At 39.7% G+C, this 23924-nt stretch overlaps 2 protein-coding genes across 2 annotated transcripts; both read left to right on the forward strand.

The window, feature by feature from the left end:
* The first annotated feature begins 3933 nt into the window (after positions 1–3933).
* LOC307135142 (protein NLRC3-like) lies at positions 3934–14451 on the forward strand. Its single transcript, XM_079831346.1, has 3 exons — positions 3934–4022; positions 10431–10546; positions 12265–14451. The coding sequence occupies exons 2-3, from the start codon at positions 10452–10454 to the stop codon at positions 13802–13804; spliced, it is 1635 nt and encodes a 544-aa protein (XP_079687472.1). The 5' UTR covers positions 3934–4022; positions 10431–10451; the 3' UTR covers positions 13805–14451.
* On the forward strand, positions 13493–22637 carry LOC307134795 (uncharacterized protein; the record flags this gene model as incomplete). Its single annotated transcript, XM_079830792.1, has 4 exons — positions 13493–14219; positions 22069–22242; positions 22346–22519; positions 22625–22637. Exons 1-4 carry the CDS (start codon positions 14107–14109, stop codon positions 22635–22637), a joined length of 474 nt encoding a protein of 157 aa, XP_079686918.1. The 5' UTR covers positions 13493–14106.
* Positions 22638–23924: the final 1287 nt, after the last annotated feature.

The raw sequence follows: 23924 nt of genomic DNA on the forward strand, positions 1-23924 counted from the left end.
CATTCTGGTCGTGTAACAGGCATACACGCACAGTCGACGCACAGTTTTAACAAGTTAAGAAGACACATTTGAACGTGTTTCTTAACGCGCACATTCTGTACATGTCGAAGTGTAATTTTTTTTTTTAAAGCAGACTTACCTTTAGATGTAGCCTAGCCTAGCCTAGGCATACATATTAATATAAGATATTAATTAATTGCTTAACTGACTACTGTGCTAGAGTAAAGTAGCCTAATGTTACAATGTATATTAAGTAAATGCTTAATATTATACAATTATTATAATTTATCTATATGGGTTATTGTTTGTTTTTTAAAGTTAGGCTATATATAATTTCTAAAAGTATAGGCTAATTTACACAGCACATATTTATAACTGAAAACACACACAACTTTATTCACTTTCACATAATAATGTTTTTGTAATTTGGTGTTTAGTTTGTTGTATAGTTTGTTTATACTGTTCTGCCTCTGTTTTGTTTCCAGGAACATCTGATGAGTGCTATAATAAAATGACTTCATTATATTTAAATTATGTTTTGATATTCATTTTATTTATATTATTAATATTTTATTTACCCATAAACGTGTCTTTAGGAAGCCATAAGTTTTAGAGACAAGAATGACTTTTGCCATTTAAATGCCACATTCATTTACTGAGGACCCATACAGCCAATGATCATGTGTGAAAACACTTATACATAAATTGATCACTTAGAAATCAAAACTAAGGTTTGAGAAAGAAAGAATATGCATACAACAAAATATATTGTTTCATAGCAGCTTCAGTAACAAGTTCAAAACAAATTCTGCTGTAAACCGGCTCTAACAAGCCAATATAGTGTCAATATTCAGCTCAAGTGACTTCAGTGTTGATTCAGTTCAGTTGATTTCAGTTCAACTGTAAATTCCTCAGTTGTGCATTGTGTGTAGTTAGATATATGCAAAAACAACCTTTTTTGAAATAGTTAAAATAGTTTTGCACAAAGTGTTGCTTTTGCAAGAGATGTCTGATGTTTTGTGTGTAGAGTTACAAGAAATGGAGCCATATTTTCAGAAATTGTGTGTAAGCAATTAGATAAAACTGTAAATGAATCCAGTTTATTTTAGTTCAGGACTCATAGTCCAGGTGTTAGTAATCTGTGCTTAATCTTTGTTCCAGGCAACAATTTTTTAACTCACGATTAACTAGATTAAGGCCTACTCTTGGCATAATTTAAACCCTGTCCAGGAAACCACCTCTTGAAAATCTGCATTGATAATTCATAAAATGTGGTGTGAGCTCAATTTAAATGACAATTACAGAAAAACACAATCTGACTTAACTATAAACACACAAACTTGTACTTTTCACATTTATGATTAATAGCCATTTAAAAAATCATTCACAGTGCAGGGTGGAAAAGTTAATTTTGGTATGTAAACTGTATGCTTTACTTGATTTATTTGTGTGCTTTGGTTCATTGTCTTGTTGCATCACAAGACATGAACTGCTGTCCTGTATTTTTGTTTTTTTACATAACATTGGTTATTGCTAATGACATACAGAGTAATTAATCTACACTGTGAGCCCGGACAAGTTGAATCTACTTAAAAAATTGGAGCAAACTGGTTGCCCTAAAAATTTGGTAATGTGAACTAAAACAAGTACATTTAACTTAAATTTAAGTTAACATTTTAACTTAAACTTTAAACTTGTTTTAGTCAAAAAAATTCAGAACCTAGATAAAACTCCCCCTGCTGCTACTCTGATTTGCATTTGTGTAGCTCACAGCATCTTCATTTACATGATAAAGCCTCCCCTAGAATTAAGGGGAGGGGGGGGGGGTCATGGGGGGACAACTGCCAAGCAAGGCCCACGTCAATTTCCTACAATTTACGGCAGTTTTCGGTGTTGCCTGAAAATTGCCGTGCACAGTCGTAAACCTGAAGTTTCACGGCAATCTACAGTGCCACATACTGACGAAAATCCCACTTTTCATGCAGTGTTCTTTGGACCAGTTGACAAAGATACGACACTGGTTTACAAGAATGTCTACACTAATGTTGGTGATGCCTACAACCAGGCCACAGGTATTGTTCATCCACACGCTGAAAACAATATCAACACACGTGTATAATGCATGTCCAGCTGTTCCATGGAGATCTGTGTCACGCTTTAACAGGGATATTCACAGCAGCGCTACGAGGAGTTCACTATTTCAGTTTCTTCTACCATTGTGGAGTTACACATGAACAAGGCTGGTCTTGATGAGGAATGGAAAGCAAGAAGCAACAGCAGTTCATCACAAGAGTGAAGCTTCTCCTCCAGAGAACGGAGGAACCGGCTTAACGCTGCTGTTGGAGAAAGGGGATCGAGTCTATATGATACTCACAAAGCACAAGTGGATCTGGGCTTCAGAAAATGTCTCAGTGTTTACTGGGTTTCTGATCAATCCCATGTCAATAAAACACACCCTGGAGCAAACACAACAGTCATGAGACATGTTATGGGTTCAAGGGTTAAGGGCAAATATCAGCTTACTTGGGTTTTTAATAGCTTTGGTGCAATTTCAAAACTTCAAAAGACACTGGATCATGGGTTCTCATAGAAATATTGAAAGTGAATCGCTTCCAAGCCCTAAAACACACAAACACAAGCACAAATTATACAGACGGTAGATCACATGTAATAAATTGCACTTTCATGAAAACGTGCAGTTGTTTTATAAAGAGTCTCATCACACATGGGTTTAACAGATCGGATCAGTTTTGTCATGTCGGTTCAGTTTTAGTGAATTTCAGTTTATATGCATAATAAAACATGAGGGAAAGTGAATTGTGTCCAAGGCCTGCCTATAAAACACACACAACAACTCTACAAATGAATAAAATAACACAAATTAACCAGACACTTCATATTTAATGGTGGATTATATTTAATGTAATAAAGTTGTGTTATAAAGAGTCTCATCACACATGTTTGGTCTGAGTTCTCATTGCAGTGTCACAGTTTTGACCAGCAGGGGTCGCCAGCGCGTCTCGAGCGCTTCACAAGAGTGAATCATTTAGTCAATGAATCGGTTCAGTTGATTCGGAGTTTGGAAAAGCTCCGTTTCTCCATCACTAGTTCTCGGCTCGTGTTCAGTTCAGTTTGTTGTTGACCTGCGATAAAGAAATGATATTGTGTTCATGTTATTGATTTCTCTCAGCAATGTGAACAAACACAAGAATCCTAACATGGAGGAAAAGGACAGAAAGCTTTAATACATTCATTCATTTAGCAGATGTGACTTAAAATCACTAAACATTCAGATGTTAATACCAAACACCATCAGATGAATGACAGAATAGAGATTCCTCTTGGAGAAATTACATTCAATATAGATCAACATTCATAAATAGAAACAAAAGACATCAGAGACTGTAATACACTATTTTTCATTAATAAAACAAACACTGATAATTGTGAGGGAAATGTACAGAAATGTGGAGTGTATATTAATGACAAAAACATTAATTTATAAAGAATTTCAGTGAAACAAATGATAACTAAACTGGAAGAGCAATGAATATAAATAATGAAGGACATCTCCAGTACAGGAGGAGGCGCTATCCCTTACGAAAATAAACCATGGTTTTACTACAAATAAAACCAAAAAACCATGGTTATTGTAGTAAAACCATGGTAACCGCAAATTAACCATGGTTTTGATTCTCTAACCATAGTTTAACCATGGTATTTGTGGTAAAACTGTAGTTATATAAATGGTATTCAATTAGCCAAAAAACCATGGTTACTAAATTTTTACTACAATAAAACCATGGTTAATTTTCGTAAGGGCACATTTAACGAGCGACTGAACACTAAGAGCAGAAGAAGAGAGATGGGCGGGTTTATGTGTTGTTGACACCTGAGGCCTCCTGCGCATGCGCGTTCTGAGGAAACACCTGAGAGTCCAAACCGGAACTAAAGACTCGAATCTGACGAGATGTAAAGTCTCATTTCCAGGAGTTAAAAACGGCCATAAATATCACATTACGGTAAGTTCATTCATCAGCTTCTGATATCATGTCATATTATTGTGCAGTGTTTTCTGTGTGTGATTATATTAAACTCAATCTTTACAGTTTAACGGCCATTTTAGGGAGTTGTGTCGTAAAGTGAGTTTATAAACAGAGCCGCTCAATAAAGACTGTGTTTTAATAACTAGATCAACTATCACTTCTTACTTCTCGGATTCATATGAGGACAATCCACCTTTTTATCAAACAAACTTAAATGTTATGAGCAGTCTTGAAGAAAAAACTGGCCTGACTTGTTAAACCAGTGTAAGCAGTTTCTGCCCCTGACAGAGATTATAATGAGATCAGCTCTAGTGTTTCTGCTTTACTTCAGATTCATCTACAGATTCTTTACAGTCTGAAGTACACAAAGGGGGAAATGTGGACATTTAAATGAAATAGGAAACGAGAACCCATCAATATTACACAGAGACCATCAATATTACACAGAAACCATCAATATTACACAGAAACCATCATTATTACACAGAGACCATCAATATTACACAGAGACCATCAATATTACACAGAAACCATCAATATTACACAGAAACCATCAATATTACACAGAAACCATCATTATTACACAGAGACCATCAATATTACACAGAGACCATCAATATTACACAGAAACCATCAATATTACACAGAGACCATCATTATTACACAGAGACCATCAATATTACACAGAAACCATCAATATTACACAGAGACCATCAATATTACACAGAAACCATCAATATTACACACACCAAGTAAAGAAAACGCAAAAGCATAAACGGTTCTTGAAAAATCTTACCAACTCTTTTTCAAAAGTATGACAAATTTCTTTCAGGTGAGGTTCAAAGTAGTGTTGGGCGAATTTTCCAATCGCCATATTGTCAGCCTGTGAGATCGCGATACACGATCTTATCGCGTCTGGCGGAGCAATTACCGTATTTCCTCAAATAAAAACCGGGGCCTTTATTTACCTGAACTGCAGAAGGTCACCATTTTTTATTTGAGGCAGGCTTTAATAGGGGCAGGCCTGTATTTTGAATTCCATCTATTTGAAAAAAATAATTGTTTTAAATTATCGTTCCAGAGGACAGGGGTGGTTTCAAAGGATTGCAAATGCAATGCATTTTTTTTTTCATTTTATTCATTTTTAGAATTTAATAATTTATTTGTAATAAACATTTTAAGTGGCCCATTAAAAAGTATTATTTATAAGTTGAATTATGTTTTTAAAACATACATGAGGTCATATTGTGACTGTTTCGGTGTGTGCGTAGAGCGGTAATATTTCCTCCAGTGAAGATCAAGCGCCTTTCTGGAGATTCAGTCATTTCTGAAGCTCATTCCGCTCAGCACCGCACGCTCAACCCAGAACTCCCTTTGTGACATGCTGGATCAAATATAGGCTATCTGAAATAAATTGTAAGGGCTGCCCATAACTAAAGTTTTTTTTATTTTCTAGTAGCCTAGTTGTTCATTTAAGCCGTTGATCACGCTGCGCCGCCGCCTCCATGTCATTGTCTGTTATAGGCTATTTGCTTATTATTTATTAAATCCGGGCGGTTCATGAGTGAAGCTCCGCTTTGCTTTGCTCGCATGCTCTGGTAAGTTAGGCAGGTTTTTTGTGTTAATTTTTATTTCCTGTCGCTGTACAAGCTCGTTTATTGTATATGACTGTGTAAATTTGAAAAATGTGATTTGCAAAAACTGTGAAAAATGTGATTTGTGTGTGCTGTTTAAACGAGTGTTCTCACCGATATATTTGTTGTTCTTTCGTGTTTTATAGACTCAATATAAACACTAAAATTCCGTTATTTTACTAACCCAAGTACACTGTTAGACATTACCGCAATTTTACAGTTACTTACCGCAAAAAAAGTCCAGTAAAATACCATTTATATTATTTACGGTTAGTTACTGTAATATGCACTGTATTATGGGTATTTTTAATGAAATTTACATTAACTTACTGTATATGGGAATTTGCAGTATTTTACTGTTTACGTAAAAGCAGTAGTGCTACTGTAAACGAAGAATACACACACACACTGGATTTTTAAAAGTTAAATAAAAACATGTGGATGGAAGGATGTAAAATGAGTTCTTTGTGGGAGACAAAGAAGTAATTTTTATATTCAGTATTTTCTCCTACCCTTTTCACATTTTCGGGTTTCTCAGAGCGGAAGTCGTCATAGTTAGGTTAACTTTTATAGCGGTGAATGAGAGAATACATTAATTATATATTTTTTGTGTGCCCATTTGCTCAAATAGCAAAAGAAAAACTCCACAATAGTGATTTCACAACTTTCAAAAAGAGGGAAAAAATTGAGTATAAAGTAAATAGTGATTTGGAAATGTTTCCTGATAATATGAAAAAACTATGAAAATAAGATATCATTCAAATATTTGTGGTAAGATTAAAAAAATAGATAAAATAACACTTTTATTTATTCATCAAGGATGCATTAAATTGATCAAAAGTGACCGTGAAAACATTTAGTGTTACAAAAGATTTACATTTATTAATGCTGTTCATTGAACTTTCTATTCATCACAGAATCCTGAATATGAACTGTGTTCAACACTGATAATAATCATAAATGTGTTGATCATCAGATCCTCATATGAGAATGATCAGTGAAGGTCATGTGACACTGAAGACTGGAGTAATGATGATAAATTCAGCTTTGATCACAGGAATAAATTACACTTTACTATATATTCACATAGAGGACAGCTGATCTACACTGGAGTGTGTGTGTGTGTGTGTGTGTGTGTGTGTGAACAGCTGATCTACACTGGAGTGTGTGTGTGTGTGTGTGTGTGTGTGTGTGTGTGTGTGAGAGAGAGAGTGGGCATGTTTTTGTGAAATATCAGGACACAAATGTGTATAATGACATGGGTATTACAAAAAGAGGGTGAAATATGAGGACGTTCCCCATGTCCTCACTTTACAAAATGCTTATAAATCACACAGAACAAGTTTTTTTCACAGAAAGTGAACTGCACAGTCTCCTGTGAGGGCTAGGTTTAGGGGCAGGGGCAGTGTGTGTGTGTGTGTGTGTGTGTGTGTGTGTGTGAGAGTGTGAGAGTGATGGGTAGGTTTAGGGGCTGTGTGTGTGTGTGTGTGTGTGTGTGTGTGTGTGTGTGTGTGTGTGTGTGTGTGTGTGTGTGTGTGTGTGTGTGTGTGTGTGTGTGTGTGTGTGTTGGGTAGGTTTAGGGGCAGGGGCAGTGTGTGTGTGTGTGTGTGATGGGTAGGTTTAGGGGCAGTGTGTGTGTGTGTGATGGGTAGGTTTAGGGGCAGGGGCAGTGTGTGTGTGTGTGTGTGTGTGTGTGTGTGTGATGGGTAGGTTTAGGGGCAGTGTGTGTGTGTGTGTGTGTGTGTGTGTGTGTGTGTGTGTGTGTGTGTGTGTGTGTGTGTGTGTGTGTGTGTGTGTGTGTGTGTGTGTGTGTGTGTGTGTGTGTGTGTGTGTGTGTGTTGGGTAGGTTTAGGGGCAGTGTGTGTGTGTGTGTGTGTGTGTGTGTGTGTGTGTGTGATGGGTAGGTTTAGGGGCAGTGTGTGTGTGTGTGTGTGTGTGTGTGTGTGTGATGGGTAGGTTTAGGGGCAGGGGCAGTGTGTGTGTGTGTGTGTGTGTGTGTGTGTGTGTGTGTGTGTGATGGGTAGGTTTAGGGGAAGGGGCAGTGTGTGTGTGTGTGTGTGTGATGGGTAGGTTTAGGGGAAGGGGCAGTGTGTGTGTGTGTGTGTGATGGGTAGGTTTAGGGGCAGTGTGTGTGTGAGTGTGTGTGTGTGTGATGGGTAGGTTTAGGGGCAGGGGCAGTGTGTGTGTGTGTGTGTGTGTGTGTGTGTGTGTGTGATGGGTAGGTTTAGGGGAAGGGGCAGTGTGTGTGTGTGTGTGTGTGTGTGTGTGTGTGTGTGTGTGTGTGTGTGTGATGGGTAGGTTTAGGGGAAGGGGCAGTGTGTGTGTGTGTGTGTGTGTGTGATGGGTAGGTTTAGGGGAAGGGGCAGTGTGTGTGTGTGTGTGTGATGGGTAGGTTTAGGGGCAGTGTGTGTGTGAGTGTGTGTGTGTGTGATGGGTAGGTTTAGGGGCAGGGGCAGTGTGTGTGTGTGTGTGTGTGTGTGTGTGTGTGTGTGTGTGTGTGATGGGTAGGTTTAGGGGAAGGGGCAGTGTGTGTGTGTGTGTGTGTGATGGGTAGGTTTAGGGGAAGGGGCAGTGTGTGTGTGTGTGTGTGTGTGTGTGTGTGATGGGTAGGTTTAGGGGCAGTGTGTGTGTGAGTGTGTGTGTGTGTGATGGGTAGGTTTAGGGGCAGGGGCAGTGTGTGTGTGTGTGTGTGTGTGTGTGTGTGTGTGTGTGTGATGGGTAGGTTTAGGGGAAGGGGCAGTGTGTGTGTGTGTGTGTGTGTGTGTGAGTGATGGGTAGGTTTAGGGGCTGTGTGTGTGTGTGTGGGTGTGTGTGTGTGTGTGTGTGTGTGTGTGTTGGGTAGGTTTAGGGGCAGGGGCAGTGTGTGTGTGTGTGTGTGTGTGTGATGGGTAGGTTTAGGGGCAGTGTGTGTGTGAGTGTGTGTGTGTGTGTGTGATGGGTAGGTTTAGGGGCAGGGGCAGTGTGTGTGTGTGTGTGTGTGTGTGTGATGGGTAGGTTTAGGGGCAGGGGCAGTGTGTGTGTGTGTGTGATGGGTAGGTTTAGGGGCAGGGGCAGGGGCTGTGTGTGTGTGTGTGTGTGTGTGTGTGTGATGGGTAGGTTTAGGGGAAGGGGCAGTGTGTGTGTGTGTGTGTGTGTGTGTGTGATGGGTAGGTTTAGGGGCAGGGGCAGTGTGTGTGTGTGTGTGTGTGTGTGTGTGTGTGTGTGTGTGTGTGATGGGTAGGTTTAGGGGCAGGGGCAGTGTGTGTGTGTGTGTGTGTGTGTGTGTGTGTGTGTGTGTGTGTGTGTGTGTGTGTGTGTGTGTGTGTGTGTGTGTGTGTGTGTGTGTGTGTGTGTGTGTGTGTGTGTGTGTGTGTGATGGGTAGGTTTAGGGGAAGGGGCAGTGTGTGTGTGTGTGTGTGTGTGTGTGTGTGTGTGATGGGTAGGTTTAGGGGCAGGGGCTGTGTGTGTGTGTGTGTGTGTGTGTGTGTGTGTGTGTGTGTGTGTGTGTGTGTGTGTGTGTGTGTGTGTGTGTGTGTGTGTGTGTGTGTGTGTGTGTGTGTGTGTGTGTGTGTGTGTGTGTGATGGGTAGGTTTAGGGGAAGGGGCAGTGTGTGTGTGTGTGTGTGTGTGTGTGTGTGTGTGATGGGTAGGTTTAGGGGCAGGGGCTGTGTGTGTGTGTGTGTGTGTGTGTGTGTGTGTGTGTGTGTGTGTGTGTGATGGGTAGGTTTAGGGGAAGGGGCAGTGTGTGTGTGTGTGTGTGATGGGTAGGTTTAGGGGCAGGGGCAGTGTGTGTGTGTGTGTGTGTGTGTGTGTGTGTGTGTGTGTGTGTGTGTGTGTGTGTGTGTGTGTGTGTGTGATGGGTAGGTTTAGGGGCAGGGGCAGTGTGTGTGTGTGTGTGTGTGTGTGTGTGTGTGTGTGTGTGTGTGTGTGTGTGTGTGTGTGTGTGTGTGTGTGATGGGTAGGTTTAGGGGCAGGGGCAGTGTGTGTGTGTGTGTGTGTGTGTGTTGGGTAGGTTTAGGGGCAGTGTGTGTGTGTGTGTGATGGGTAGGTTTAGGGGCAGTGTGTGTGTGAGTGTGTGTGTGTGTGATGGGTAGGTTTAGGGGCAGGGGCAGTGTGTGTGTGTGTGTGTGTGTGTGTGTGTGTGTGTGTGATGGGTAGGTTTAGGGGAAGGGGCAGTGTGTGTGTGTGTGTGTGTGTGTGTGTGTGATGGGTAGGTTTAGGGGCAGGGGCTGTGTGTGTGTGTGTGTGTGTGTGTGTGTGTGTGTGATGGGTAGGTTTAGGGGAAGGGGCAGTGTGTGTGTGTGTGTGTGTGTGTGATGGGTAGGTTTAGGGGCAGGGGCAGTGTGTGTGTGTGTGTGTGTGTGTGTGTGTGTGTGTGTGTGTGTGTGTGTGTGTGTGTGTGTGTGTGTGTGTGTGTGTGTGATGGGTAGGTTTAGGGGCAGTGTAAGGGGATAGAAAATACAGTTTGTACGGTATAAAAACCATTACGCCTATGGAATGTCCTCACATTTCACAAAAACAAACAATGTGTGTGTGTGTGTGTTTGGAGAACAGGAGCCATGTTTTACTGACACATCACACTCCTTGTTTGCCTAAAACATTCAGACTGAGGTTGAAGTGTAGAGGGAATTATTTATTATCATCTCATCACAATTATTCAAACTACAGTATCAGTTCTCTGCACTTTTAAAGTATTAGTAAAGTATAATCAATGGATATTATTGTCAAATATTCAATAATGTATGATTTGTCCTATGTGTGTCCATATGCAGGTCTGAAGTCAGTTTGTCATTATGGAGAACAGAGGGAGCAGATGTGTGTCTCTGAAGAGTGACGGATCCATGAGTAAACCTCCTGGATTCAGTGAAGCAGTGACCTCTGACCCTGTGTGAGTGTAAACTTGTAGTCAGTGATATAAAGGGAATATTCAGGCATTATTGACTCCTGTTATTCTCACTGTTGTTTTTAGGGATACGCAATATATCGAAATATCGCAAATGTTCATATCGCAAGGGCACACAATATCTGAATGATTTTAATAGGCTACTTCAACATTGTGAAAAGTGTATGTTTTAGGTCGACGCATATAGCAGAGAATACACTGCGCACACGACTGTTACTTATGTGACTTGCTTGACGTTAAAAATATTTATTGAACACAATATCTTGCGAAAAACAACTCCTTGAAGTCTCGTGCGTCTGACACACACACCGAAACGTACGCACAAGCCGTTCTTTTTTCGTGTTTTGTTACACACTCGAACTGTCAATGCTTCCTTTTCCCAGAACCGATGCTTTCTTTTCCCAGAAAGAATGTGAAACAACACACAAATGATATCATTCTGTTTTTAAATATTTTAAAATATATATAATTTAAATAGATTTTACACATTTAAAGCAATATCGTATCGCATATTGAATATCGCATTTTTAATCAATATCGCACAGCCCTAGTTGTTTTAATGCCGGATGACCTTCTTTCTTTTTCTGGCCACAAAAGGTGAAATGTAAAGATGCTGATGCTCCTCATATAATGACAGTGAATAGTGACCAGCTTCAAGATTTACACACAAGATGCAAAAGTATCCCAGAATGCTGATCTCTGAGGTGAATATCTCTGTGGAGTTCTGGTGTTTATGGACTGTCATCTGACAGCCGTTCTGGAGATCTTCACCTCAGAGAAGAAAGAACTCACACTTTAAGGGTTTTAGACGTGTGTTTGTGTCTTAATTCATCTTCATTTCTCTAAATGCTTTTCCTGCCTCACAGCAGACCAACAGACAAGGCCAGGATTTTATCTTTGAATACCAAACTCTCATATCTCCTCAGAACACTTTGATTATAGAGATCGAGTCTGATGGGATCATTCTGTGAATCTTTTGCATCTTTTCTAAAGCTTGAAGCTGGTCAGTATTTACTGCCATTATACAGACGAACACGAGCAGGACATTTATCAACATTTCTCCTTTTGTGGCCTGAAGAAGAAAGAAGATCATAAGCCATTAGAGCAACATCAGGTTTAGTAAATAATGACTGGATTCTCATGTTTGGGTGAATTTAACGGGTCCCTTTATCCCTTTAACTGCTCTAGTGTAACTTAGAGACCACATTTAATATGAGACTCAGAAACACTGAACACACAGAGAGATGAGTTCGGTTTTTATTTCTGATTTCACCTCAAATCTGTGGACACACATTCAGTGATGAACTTTTGACCCCAATGTCCAGAGATAAGACACTTATTGTCTGACAGAATCTCTGGTGTCAGATTGAGGATGAGGTTTGGGTTTCTTCATCATCTCTTAAAGCTCTTAGTGAGTTTGTTCCTGGTCTCTGTCACCTTGAGCTGCTCGCTGGAGGATTGAAAGACACGGTTTTCCTTTTCTCTGTGTTTTTCTACTTCTCTGTTTTCTGTGAAGCTGCTCTGGATCAATGTGCATTGTGAAAAGTGTTCAACTGAAGCTGACATGAATGCATTAACTATACAGAAAATACAAGATTGATATCTGTATTGATTTACTGTATAATTTAAGTTTACATTTTATTTATATATTTAAATCCTTTATTTTACATAATTTTGAACCTGTTCTGTTATTTTTTGTCCAGAGACAAAAAACTCCAGAGAGTCAAAGACCGACACAAAACCAGCATGAAGAACAAGTATGAGAGATTATTTGAGGGACTGAAACTCCAGGAGAATGAAGCCCTCCTGAACAGGATCTACACACAGCTCTACATCATAGAGGGAGAGAGAGGAGGAGTGAATGAAGAACATGAGGTTTTACAGATGGAGAAAACAGCCAGAACACAACACTCACAAGACACTCCAATCTACTGCAATGACATCTTTACAGCCTCACCTGAACCAGGACGTGAGGAGAAAGAGCAGATCAAGACTGTTCTTACTAAAGGCATCGCTGGAATCGGAAAAACCGTCTCTGTGCAGAAGTTCATTCTGGACTGGGCCGAGGGAAGAGCCAATCAGGATGTAGATTTCATGTTTGTGCTTCCATTTCGAGAGCTGAACTTGATCCGAGATCATCAGTACAGTCTTCACAGACTTCTGCTGGACTTTCATCCTGAACTTCAAGATCTGGACTCAAGGATTTATGAGGAGTGTAAAGTTGTGTTCATCTTTGATGGTCTGGATGAAAGCAGAATCACACTGAGGTTTTCAGACGCTCAGGAAGTTTCTGGTGTGACTGAGACTTCATCAGTGGATGTGTTGATGTCAAAGGAAGTTTCTGGTGTGACTGAGACTTCATCAGTGGATGTGTTGATGTCAAAGCTCATGAAAGGAGAGATGCTTCCCTCGGCTCTCATCTGGATCACCTCCAGACCAGCAGCAGCCAATCAGATCCCCTCCAAATACATCAACCGTCTGACAGAGATTCAGGGATTCAGTGATCCTCAGAAGGAGGAATATTTCAGGAAGAGAATCAGGGACGAGCATCAAGCCAACAGAATCATCTCACTCATCAGAAGAGCAAGAAGCCTCCACATCATGTGCCACATACCCGTCTTCTGCTGGATCTCATCCACTGTGCTTCAGAAGCTCCTGGAAGAAGATCTGAGTGCAGAAATCCCTCAAACTCTGACTGAAATGTACATCCACTTCCTGCTGATTCAGATCAACATGAGGAATCAGAAGTATGAAGAGAGAGATCCAGAGAAACTCCTGCCATCCAACAGAGAAGTGATTGTGAAACTTGCTGAAGTGGCTTTCAAACAGCTGATGAAGGGCAATGTGATGTTCTATGAGGAGGACCTGAGAGAGAGCGGCATAGACGTCACTGACGCCGCAGTGCATTCTGGGATCTGCACTGAGATCTTTAAGGAGGAATCTGTGATTCATCAGAGGAAAGTCTACAGCTTCATTCATCTGAGCGTCCAGGAGTTTCTCGCTGCTTTCTATGAGTTTTACTCATATGTGATCAAGAAACCACTGAAGGAATTCAGATCATACATACCTGTAGAACTAAATAGAGACCCTCTCTATTATCATACACCACCAAAAGATAAACTCTCTCTGTATGTTCTACTAACATCAGCAGTAGATAAAGCCCTCAGGAGTGAGAATGGACGACTAGATCTGTTCCTGCGGTTCCTGATGGGCGTCTCTCTGGACTCTTACAGGATCTACTGACACACACAGAGAAAAGCTCAGAGGACATCAGGAGAACCACACAGTACATTCAACAGAGGATCAAAGATGAGAAGGATGATGTAGAACAGCTCAAACGCTCAGCTAAACTCTCAGATAAACTCTCAGCTCAACGCTCAGCTAAACTCTCAGCAGATCTCTCAGCTGATCAGTCCATCAATCTGTTCCTCTGTCTGCTGGAAGTGAAAGATCAGACTCTGTCCAGAGAGATTCAGGAGTTTGTGAAATCAGACAAACACTCAGAGAAGAAACTCTCTCCGTCTCACTGCTCAACAATCGCCTACATGCTTCAGATCTCAGAGGAGCCGCTGGATGAGCTGAACCTCAGGAAATACAACACATCAGATGAGGGCAGAAGAAGACTGATACCAGCTGTGAGCAACTGCACAAAAGCTCTGTGAGTGTTAATTATTCACTAATGAAGAATCATGTTTAATAATGAATCCGCACCATTTGCTAAATGAGAGGTTTTCTCCTGAATAACAAGCTCAGAGTCTTAAAGGGCTCATGACGTGCCTTCTCATTATTTTAATGTGGAAATGAAGCAGTCAGTCAAGTTAACATTATTTAGGAAATGGATTTACACTCTAATCAAAACTTATAGACAAACACGATAAATGTAACCCTTTAAAAGAAAAAAATATGTTTGTTACAGCTTTTGTAGTAAAGGCGCCGCCATCTTGCAGAACTATAACCTGTGACGTCACGGGGTTGGTTGACGCTGTTGGTAGGGGTGGGCGATATAGCCTCAATTATATCACCATATTTCAAGAATATTTGCCATAATGATATTTATGACGATATAGAAAAACATATATATGGAACAAAGTGTTATTGGTGATTGCAGCAGCAATTATTAGTGCAAACACACACACACACTGTCACTCTCACACACACTCTCACACACGTACACACACACACTCTCTCTCTCTCTCTCTCTCACACACACACACACACACACACACACACACACACACACACACACACACACACACACACACACACACTCACACACAACACAAACACACACACACAAACACAACACACACACACACACACACTCACCCACGCAACACACACTCTCACACACGTACACACACACACTCTCACACACACACACACACACACACATATCACAAACACTCTCTCTCACACTCACACACACAACACTCACATACACAGACACACATATACACACACACTCTCTCTCACACACACACACACACACACACACACACACCACACCACTCTCTCTCACACACACACACACACTCACACACAACACTCACACACAACACAAACACACTCACACACAACACACACACACACTCACACACGCAACACACACTCACACTCGCATGCACACACTCACACACACTCACACTCACACACAGAGTGCACACGCACACACACACACACACATGTTGGGTTTTCATGTTTTATGGGGACTTTCCATAGGCGTAATGGTTTTTATACCGTACATACTGTATATTCTATCCCCCTACACTGCCCCTGCCCCTAAACCTACCCATCACACACACACACACACACACACACACACACACACACACACACACACACACACACACACACACACTGCCCCTGCCCCTAAACCTACCCATCACAGGAGACATTCTGCATTTTTACATTTTCAAAAAACATCACTTAGTCTGATTTATAAGATGTTTTCCTCATGGGGACCTAAAAATGTCCACACACACTCACACTCACACAGTGTGCACACACAGACACACACACACACACACTCTCTCTCTCTCTTACACTCACACAGTGTGCACACACAGACACACACACACACACTCTCTCTCTCTCTCTCACACACATTCACACTCACACAGTGTGCACACACACACACACACACACACACACACACTCTCTCTCTCTCTTACACTCACACAGTGTGCACACACAGACACACACACACACACTCTCTCTCTCTCTCTTACACTCACACACACTCACACAGTGTGCACACACAGACACACACACACACACACACACACACTCTCTCTCTCTCTCTTACACTCACACACACTCACACAGAGTGCACACACACACACACACACACTCCTTCCTTCCTTCCTTCCGAAGCAAAAGCTTGTTATTTACCCACCCCTTATACAACCATTCAAAATTCCATTATATATTTTTTCTATATATACTATATCTTCATAGCACAAAAAACAAAATGTTTTGCTTTTTGCAAAATAAAGAAAACAAACATGATGCGCGATCTGCAGCCTCTCAAAGACATTCATTCAGATAGTCTTCAGAAAAGGACCTCTAGCTTAGTGAACACTTGTCTCGCAAACATGAGACATATGTCTAAAGAAACGCTGAAATGTCAGGTTTTAAACAATGTAAACCAAATTGAAAACAAATATTCTGTGTTTATGTAATCTGTGTGAAAAGAGACTGATGTCAGTCACCCGCGAGCCACTTCATTATCCACTAATGCGACCACGCCCACACAGAGTGCGCTCTTTCAGATTCAAAACTGACGATCCCCACATCAACGCCCACATCAACTCATACAAACACATCTAGTGAAGCGCTGTAACGTTACTTCAGCTACATCGTTTTGAGACGCATTTGAGCAGTAATCCTGGATTATTCTCCTCATGAAAAGCTATTCATTTCTAAGAGCAACTGACTGTAAGGCAGGTAAGTTATGTACGTTTTTGGTGCCCCTGGCTTGGCGTGCTCAGTTGGGGACACTAAATTTTTTCTAAATTTTTCAACTAAATATCCAAATAAATCTAATTATTAAACTAAATTAACCATATAAACTAAATTACTGATCTAAAGCCCACACTGTCACTGTATGATAATTGAAATGAACTGATGACATCACCGTTTTCTCCAGAATGGCTATACGGCTGAATAAAATTATGTTGCATTATTTTCCTGTTTAACACTGTAAAGCTGCTTTGAAACAATCTGCATTGTTAAAAGTGCTATATAAATAAGGTTGACTTGAATATTATATTGTTGTTTGAATATTATAGCCTAATGGTATTTTTTTATTTAAAGGGGTGGTAAAACACATTCTTTTGAAGGCTTGATTGTGTTTGTGGGCTGCACTGTAACGTGTTCATGCTTCGTTTTTAAAAAAATTGCATTATTTTTCATATATTTGACCTTTATTCTACACTGCTCTGTCCCTCCTGTCTGATGCTTTCCGGGTTGTATGAAGCCAGTCCCTCAAAAATACGCGATGAGCTCAGATTGGTTAGCTGGCCCAGTGTGTTCTGATTCGCTAACCGCCTAGTGCACGTTTGTCGGAAACGCCACGCCCCTTACCGTTACCGGTAGACTGTGCTTTGGTCAGTATTAGAAACAATGACGTCAATAAAACCATACCAATCTGAGCCCGAATCAGACCCAGAATATTTTAGTGAAGATGATCGAGCAGAACCTGTTCAGTCCTCAAGAGTAAAGACAGCGGATCTATAGTGATCGCTACTGAATGGCACTTTTGTATTTTTATTATTTTGTACGATTATAGCCAAATATCTGTGGCAAGAACTATTAACCCAAAACGAACACTAAACACTGGCTTTACTAGTAGCCAAATCAAACACAGAACCATGTTTAGCATGCCTGTAGATAAACAATACATAAAAGCTCTAATCAAAGAATCATTTACACTAATGCCAAGTTCGCTGTTGAGATTTTAACGTTAGTGTTTGTAACGTTAGGTGTTCGTCAGATAACGTTAAGTATGAATGAGCATTTAACAGACTGGTTTGCAGAACAGCGTTGTCATCTTTTTACTTCCTTGCTACAACGTACAGTTAACCTATTACAGGAAAACACATCTACAAAAAATAAATCAGACTTACAGGTTGTGGCCCGTAAACAGCTTCTGTTTGTAAATCCAGCTTTCAGGACAAGCCAAGGTGCAAATCTGGCATTGAACTCGCGAAGTTTGTGGATGTTTTCCTCCGTGAAATGTGCAGCGCGCGCGTCGTGCATCCACACACTGGCAGTGTTTGTCTCGCGCACCTGACGTTGTGCAAATCCGACATTGAACTCGCGAAGATTGTGCATGTTTTCCTCCGTAAAATGTGCAGTGGGAGGCGCGCCCGTCGTGCATTCACACTGAACCGCTCATGAATTGCAACGGACGAATATTGTCCATTATGTCATATTTTCCAGTCTTCTCCTCCGACCCCTGTCTGTCTCGTGCTTTATGATGGGCAGCATATATCTGAGACCTGTTCCCCTCTGTCTCAAACACATGCATATAACATGCTGTATGTTAAACGCCCATCCCCAGACCTGCAATCCGGATGAAAATAACAGTGTTTTGTCGGCATTGCAGCAACACCACTCCTGCCTGTAGCCTACCACTATACCACAACAACAGCGATACAAAATGGCCTCACCCCCCCTTATTTAATATTCACGGAGGAGGGGTTTATGTAAATATTGAGGCTGGTGATGTCACCAACCCTGGAAGAATGTGTGTAGTCGCCTACTGGCCGTTTGCTGTAGTCCTTAGAAATGGATTTCTTTAAAAGCAAATATCTCCCTTTGCTTTAAACTTTGAACGTTGTAACTTTGCAGATGTTGTTTATGCTCAAGCAGCAACATTACACGCTAGCTAAAGTTAGAATTCTGAAATTGTGGTTTACCACCCCTTTAAGTTTGTCAGAAATGATTCTGGAGTTTTGTTTTGTAGAAAGGGAATTGCTTTCTTTAAAGTGAATTTCGTTTTGTATAAATTGTATCTTAATTTTAATTATTTATTATAAACATTTTTTAGCATGAGATTACTTTTAAAAACATAAAAAATAGTACAAAAAATTGGAAAAATGCTTTTCTTAGTAATTTTTGTCTTGTTTCTAGTCTAAATATTTAAAAATTCTTAAATCAAGATGCATTTTCTAGATAAGTACAATTTTCAACTAAATAAGAAGAGCATTTTTTAAGTGTAGTCAAATCTTTTGATCATTTAAAATATAATAGGCCTTTGTTGACTACATTCTAAATAATTTATTCTGGAAAGAAAGTGAATTGCTTTCTTTAAAGTGAATTTTGTTCAGAATAATTTGTATCTTAATTTGAATTATTTATTATTATAATTTTTTTAGCATGAGACTACTTTCAAAAACAAAATAGTACAAAAATGTTTTTTAAAAATGCTCTTCTTAGTCATTTTTGTCTTGTTTCTAGTCTAAATATTTAAACATTCTTAAATCAAGATGCATTTACTAGATAAGGACAATTTCAACTAAATAAGAAGAGCATCTTTTTGCTCTCTCAGTCAGAAGCTCATTTATTATTCAGCTCATTATGTGGGCTATTATGTTCTTTTGTCATCTCAGGTGAGATTCCAGCATTATTCATTAGCTATCACGCCTCCTCGCATACAGGCTTTGTGAATAAAAACTGTCTTACAAATTGTAAATTAATATATTGTTTTATGTGAATGAGTAGGCTCAATGATTCTCACATCAGTTTGAAGCAAAAACTCTAGGCAATAACAGCCATTGGTCAAAAGTCTTGTGAACACATATCTATTGTGTGTTTTGAGGCCTTAATTTTAAAACATTTTTTAGGGATTTTTAAAAAAACCTTGCATAAACATTTTTCTCTCAAAAAATACAAGCATGTACATACATGTTGCTCACATATTATGGTAGCCCAGTTTGTGCTGAAAAAAGTGTAATTACACTTTGCCATTAATGTGTTTATAAGCAACTGAAAAAAGCACAAATGTAAGAGCATGTCAAAACTTCTAAAGGGCCCCAAAACAGCTCAGACTCCTAGGGGTTAAACTAAAGAGACATTTGAGGTTTGTATGAAAGACCTCTGCGCTTTTGTCGAGTTTAATGTTTCATATATAATATAATATAAATAATATAAATGGCAATGCTTATTTATCAAATTGTTGTCATTCACGGTTTACTGCTACACCAAAAATCTAGTGCTGTTGCCTTGTGTTGACACCATAGACAAGCTGCAGGCCATTTGAAGTTCATCCCCAGGCCGGACTTTGGACACACTTGTCATTCTATAACTCGTAAAACATTCAAATGTCCAGACAGTCTTGCTGTTTTTGTTTTTTTTGACACATTCATGATCATTACTTTTGCTGGTGTTCTGTGACAAGCTTTATGCATGCACTTGAGTGCTTAATTTATATTTATATTTTAAGGCTCATTATTATGGTTTAGTATTTCTTTATAATCCAGAACAATGACGAAAATAATGAAAAATAATGACGAACGAACAACAAGGAAGAACAAAAAATGAACATACAGTACACATAGTATATACAAGCAAGAGATTGTTGTTAGTCACCAGTTTTACTTGTTACTAGGGCTGCAGCTATCGATTCTTTTTGTAATCGATTAATCTATCACTTAATCGATCGATTAATCGGATAATGTTTTTCCAGTGTTTTTAAACAACCAAAACAAATAATGCATAACGAAAATGAAGAGGAAAAGCAATTTAATTTATTAATATGCACAACAGGTTTCATGCTGTAATCTAGCGCTGACATCAAAGTAAATATCTTTTTATGTAGATTTCTACACCTGCAGCATTTACCATTAGGCTACCAACAAATAATATATCATATGTGGTGAGCCTATTTGCTATGGTAACCTAGCAACCTGTGTATGTGTGTGTGTGCGCGCGTGCGTGAGGCTTCATTGCAGTTTGGTCCGGCAGAAATACATACATTAATTTTCAATAGAACGCTGCATTTGGCTTGCTTCACTTGCATAGCGGTGCATTTAAGGTGAAGCATCCGTTCGAATATACAGTGAACGCAAGCTGAAATTATTGTTGCGTGGCTACATAAAAGTTTAAGCATATGTGATGCATTGCCACGATTGGTCTCACTGGAGAGAGAGAGAGAGAGAGAGAGAGAGAGAGAGAGATATGCATGCGTGTGTGTGTGTTACTGATTTTCTACTATCAGTTCTGCGCTGCTCTCCGCGCGCGATCTTCACGCGAAAAGAGGTCTGCCTTCAGGGCGCGCGCTCGTTGTCAAAGACGCGACACGGCTCAACTCTCCGCTTCACAGCTGAACACTGAACGGATAAGTTTTCCGTATTGTTGTTTTTGACTAGTGCACAACCGCTTCAATGTTCAAACTGGCAAGGCTTTAAAAGCATTTACTTGACAAACTTTATGAGGATGAAAGTGAAAGCGATCTGGCTTCGTGGGTTGCGCGCGTGTGTGTGCGTGTGTGTGTGTGTGGCAGCTATAAGAACGGTAATCAACTTACATAAACTGTGTAAAACATGCAGTTACTATAGTGATTATGGGCATCTAGAATCTAAACTAAATTCAAAATGTATAACGCGCTATGGTGTGCTTCCTGAACATAGAACAGCGGTCTGTGTGAATCAGATCCCTGCGCGTATAGTGCGCGTCATAGGAATTTCACGAGGCTTCGAGGCAGAATTTTTGCCTCGAGGAATTTTTGTAATCGAGTTAATCGAGTAACTCGATGAATCGTTTCAGCCCTACTTGTTACCAATGTTATGACAACACAACATTGGCGTCCATTTTCAGGCCTTCCCGTTTGGGTTTCTCCAGTGCTGGAAATATGTGTCATAAAGCTCTTTCCTGATCATAACCCTTCTTTTTCTGGTGATATTCCTCTGACCTTTTGTCTTTTGTAATGTCTCTCATCCATCTCTCTTTCTACAGTCTTTCTTTGATTCTCCCTCTTGCTCACTCTCTCTCCTCCCCCATCATGAGTGGACATGCCCCCTACTGCTGATTGGCTCACTGTCTCTCCTCCACCATCATGAGTGGACATGCCCCCTGCTGATGATTGGCTCACTCTCTCTCCTCCCCCATCATGAGTGGACATGCCCCCTACTGCTGATTGGCTCACTGTCTCTCCTCCACCATCATGAGTGGACATGCCCCTTGCTGATGATTGGCTCACTCTCTTTCCTCCACCATCATGAGTGGACATGCCCCCTGCTGATGATTGGCTACAAGTGTGTTATGGTGCTTTGTCCAATCCACTTTCAACAGAGTTTCTCAAAAATCACTTACTGCAACTTTAATGAACATGAATGATAAAATGATTGAATTTCCATGCTCAGTAGTTCATCATTCATCTTTCATCCAGGCTAGAATGTTAAAATATTTTGTTCCAGGTTCCTGAGTACAGACAACAGCAAATTCCTTTACACTCATTGTTATTTCATTATTGTTTTAATGTTATATTATTTCATCTTTTATAGTATTGCTGGCTGTAATCTCACTGATCATTGCTGTGAGAGTTTGTCATCAGCTCTTCAATCCTCAAACTGTGTCCTGAGAGAGCTGGACCTGAGTAACAATGACCTGCAGGATTCAAGAGCGAAGCTGCTCTCTGATGGGTTGAAGAGTCCAAACTGTCATCTGCAGATACTGAGGTATTTAAGAACATATAAAATATAATTTACAGTCAGCCGGTCATAATGTTGGTGTGTGTTTGTAGATGATCTGACTGTTGATGTGTGTTCTGCTCTCTTTCAGTCTTACTCACTGTAATCTCACTGATCATTGCTGTGAGAGTTTGTCATCAGCTCTTCAATCTTCAAACTGTGCCCTGAGAGAGCTGGACCTGACTAACAATGACCTGCAGGATTCAGGCGTGAAGCTGCTCTCTGATGGGTTGAAGAGTCCAAACTGTCATCTGCAGATACTGAGGTATTTAAGAACATATAAAATATAATTTACAGTCTGCCGGTCATAATGTTGGTGTCTGTTTGTAGATGATCTGACTGTTGATGTGTGTTTTCTGCTCTCTTTCAGTCATTCTTTTTGACATGATAATCATAATTGAATTGAGCCATGAGACCAGTGCAGATTCACACACCTATTAAGCACACATACACTGGGGGTGTGCAATATTGAAAAAAATAATACCTCAATATTTTCTGGGTTTTTGTTGATGAACTATAATTGTATGATATTTTACTGAGTGTGTGTTTTTTGGTCTGGTATCTTGTCTGGTTTAGAACTGTCATGGAGAGCTGACTCCGAAAGATGTTCATGTTCTTCATATTCTGTGCATTGGTCTATCGCAGCAGTGACAGAAATAATATTTTCCATTAAGTGACAATATTTGACCCCTTAAATAAATTTCCAGAGGCATTTATACCTTTACAGCGTTTCTAACCTTATTAGAAGTGTGCATCTTGTATGACAATTTTTTTTAATTTAATCAATAAATTCAAGTAGAATAAGAAGATGGAGCATATCATGTATAGATCATTTAATAAAATGATTTATATAAATAATAATAAATCAAAACACTGTGTTAAAGGTTGTGTTATTTGTTGCAAAACTCAGTTCCATATTCCACTCAGTTATAAACTTTAAATATATAAATTAATGCTGGCAATCAATAAAAAAAAAAAACTGATTAATCAATCACACATTTTTCAGAGGTTAATCAAAATTAAAAACATTAAGGCCTGGTTTCACAGACAGGGTTTAGATTAAGTCAGGATTAGGCATTAGTTCAATTAGGGCATGTAGGACAAGTAGCTTTTATAAACGTGCCTTAGATAAAAACATTACTGATGTGCGTCTTGAGACAAAACAATGGCACTGACATATTTTAAGATATGCTTTCAGTTAAAACAGCTCAAACATGCATTTTAGTCAGGGACTAAATTAAGCCTCGTCTGTGAAACTGGGGTAAAGATTTTAATATATTTTATAATGTAATAGTTTAACAATTAATCTCTGAATTAATGTAGAAACAACATAAAGGCAGTATATTTAAATACTTAGTATATTTAATGGCATCTTTTTATGAATGAAGGCCATTATCACTGATACTAATATTGCAACTGATGTCTCTGTGAAAATTGACTTTTTGTTTCACTTTTAAAAATTATAGGCTTAAAAAATGTAACAACTTTTTATTTAACCCTCTTGGGTACTTTGTGTCAAAAATGACCAAAAAAATTGGGGACAGGTTTTGAAAAGTGGTCGTAAAACAAACAAACAACTTGACAAAAATAGTCTTTGAGAATCTGTTATTATATATTAAAATCAACAACCTGAAAAAAATGGGCAAATATGTGTGAAAATCACTAGAATT

This window comes from Gobio gobio, assembly GCF_949357685.1.
Source record: "Gobio gobio genome assembly, chromosome: 12".
NCBI classification, from domain to species: domain Eukaryota; kingdom Metazoa; phylum Chordata; class Actinopteri; order Cypriniformes; family Gobionidae; genus Gobio; species Gobio gobio.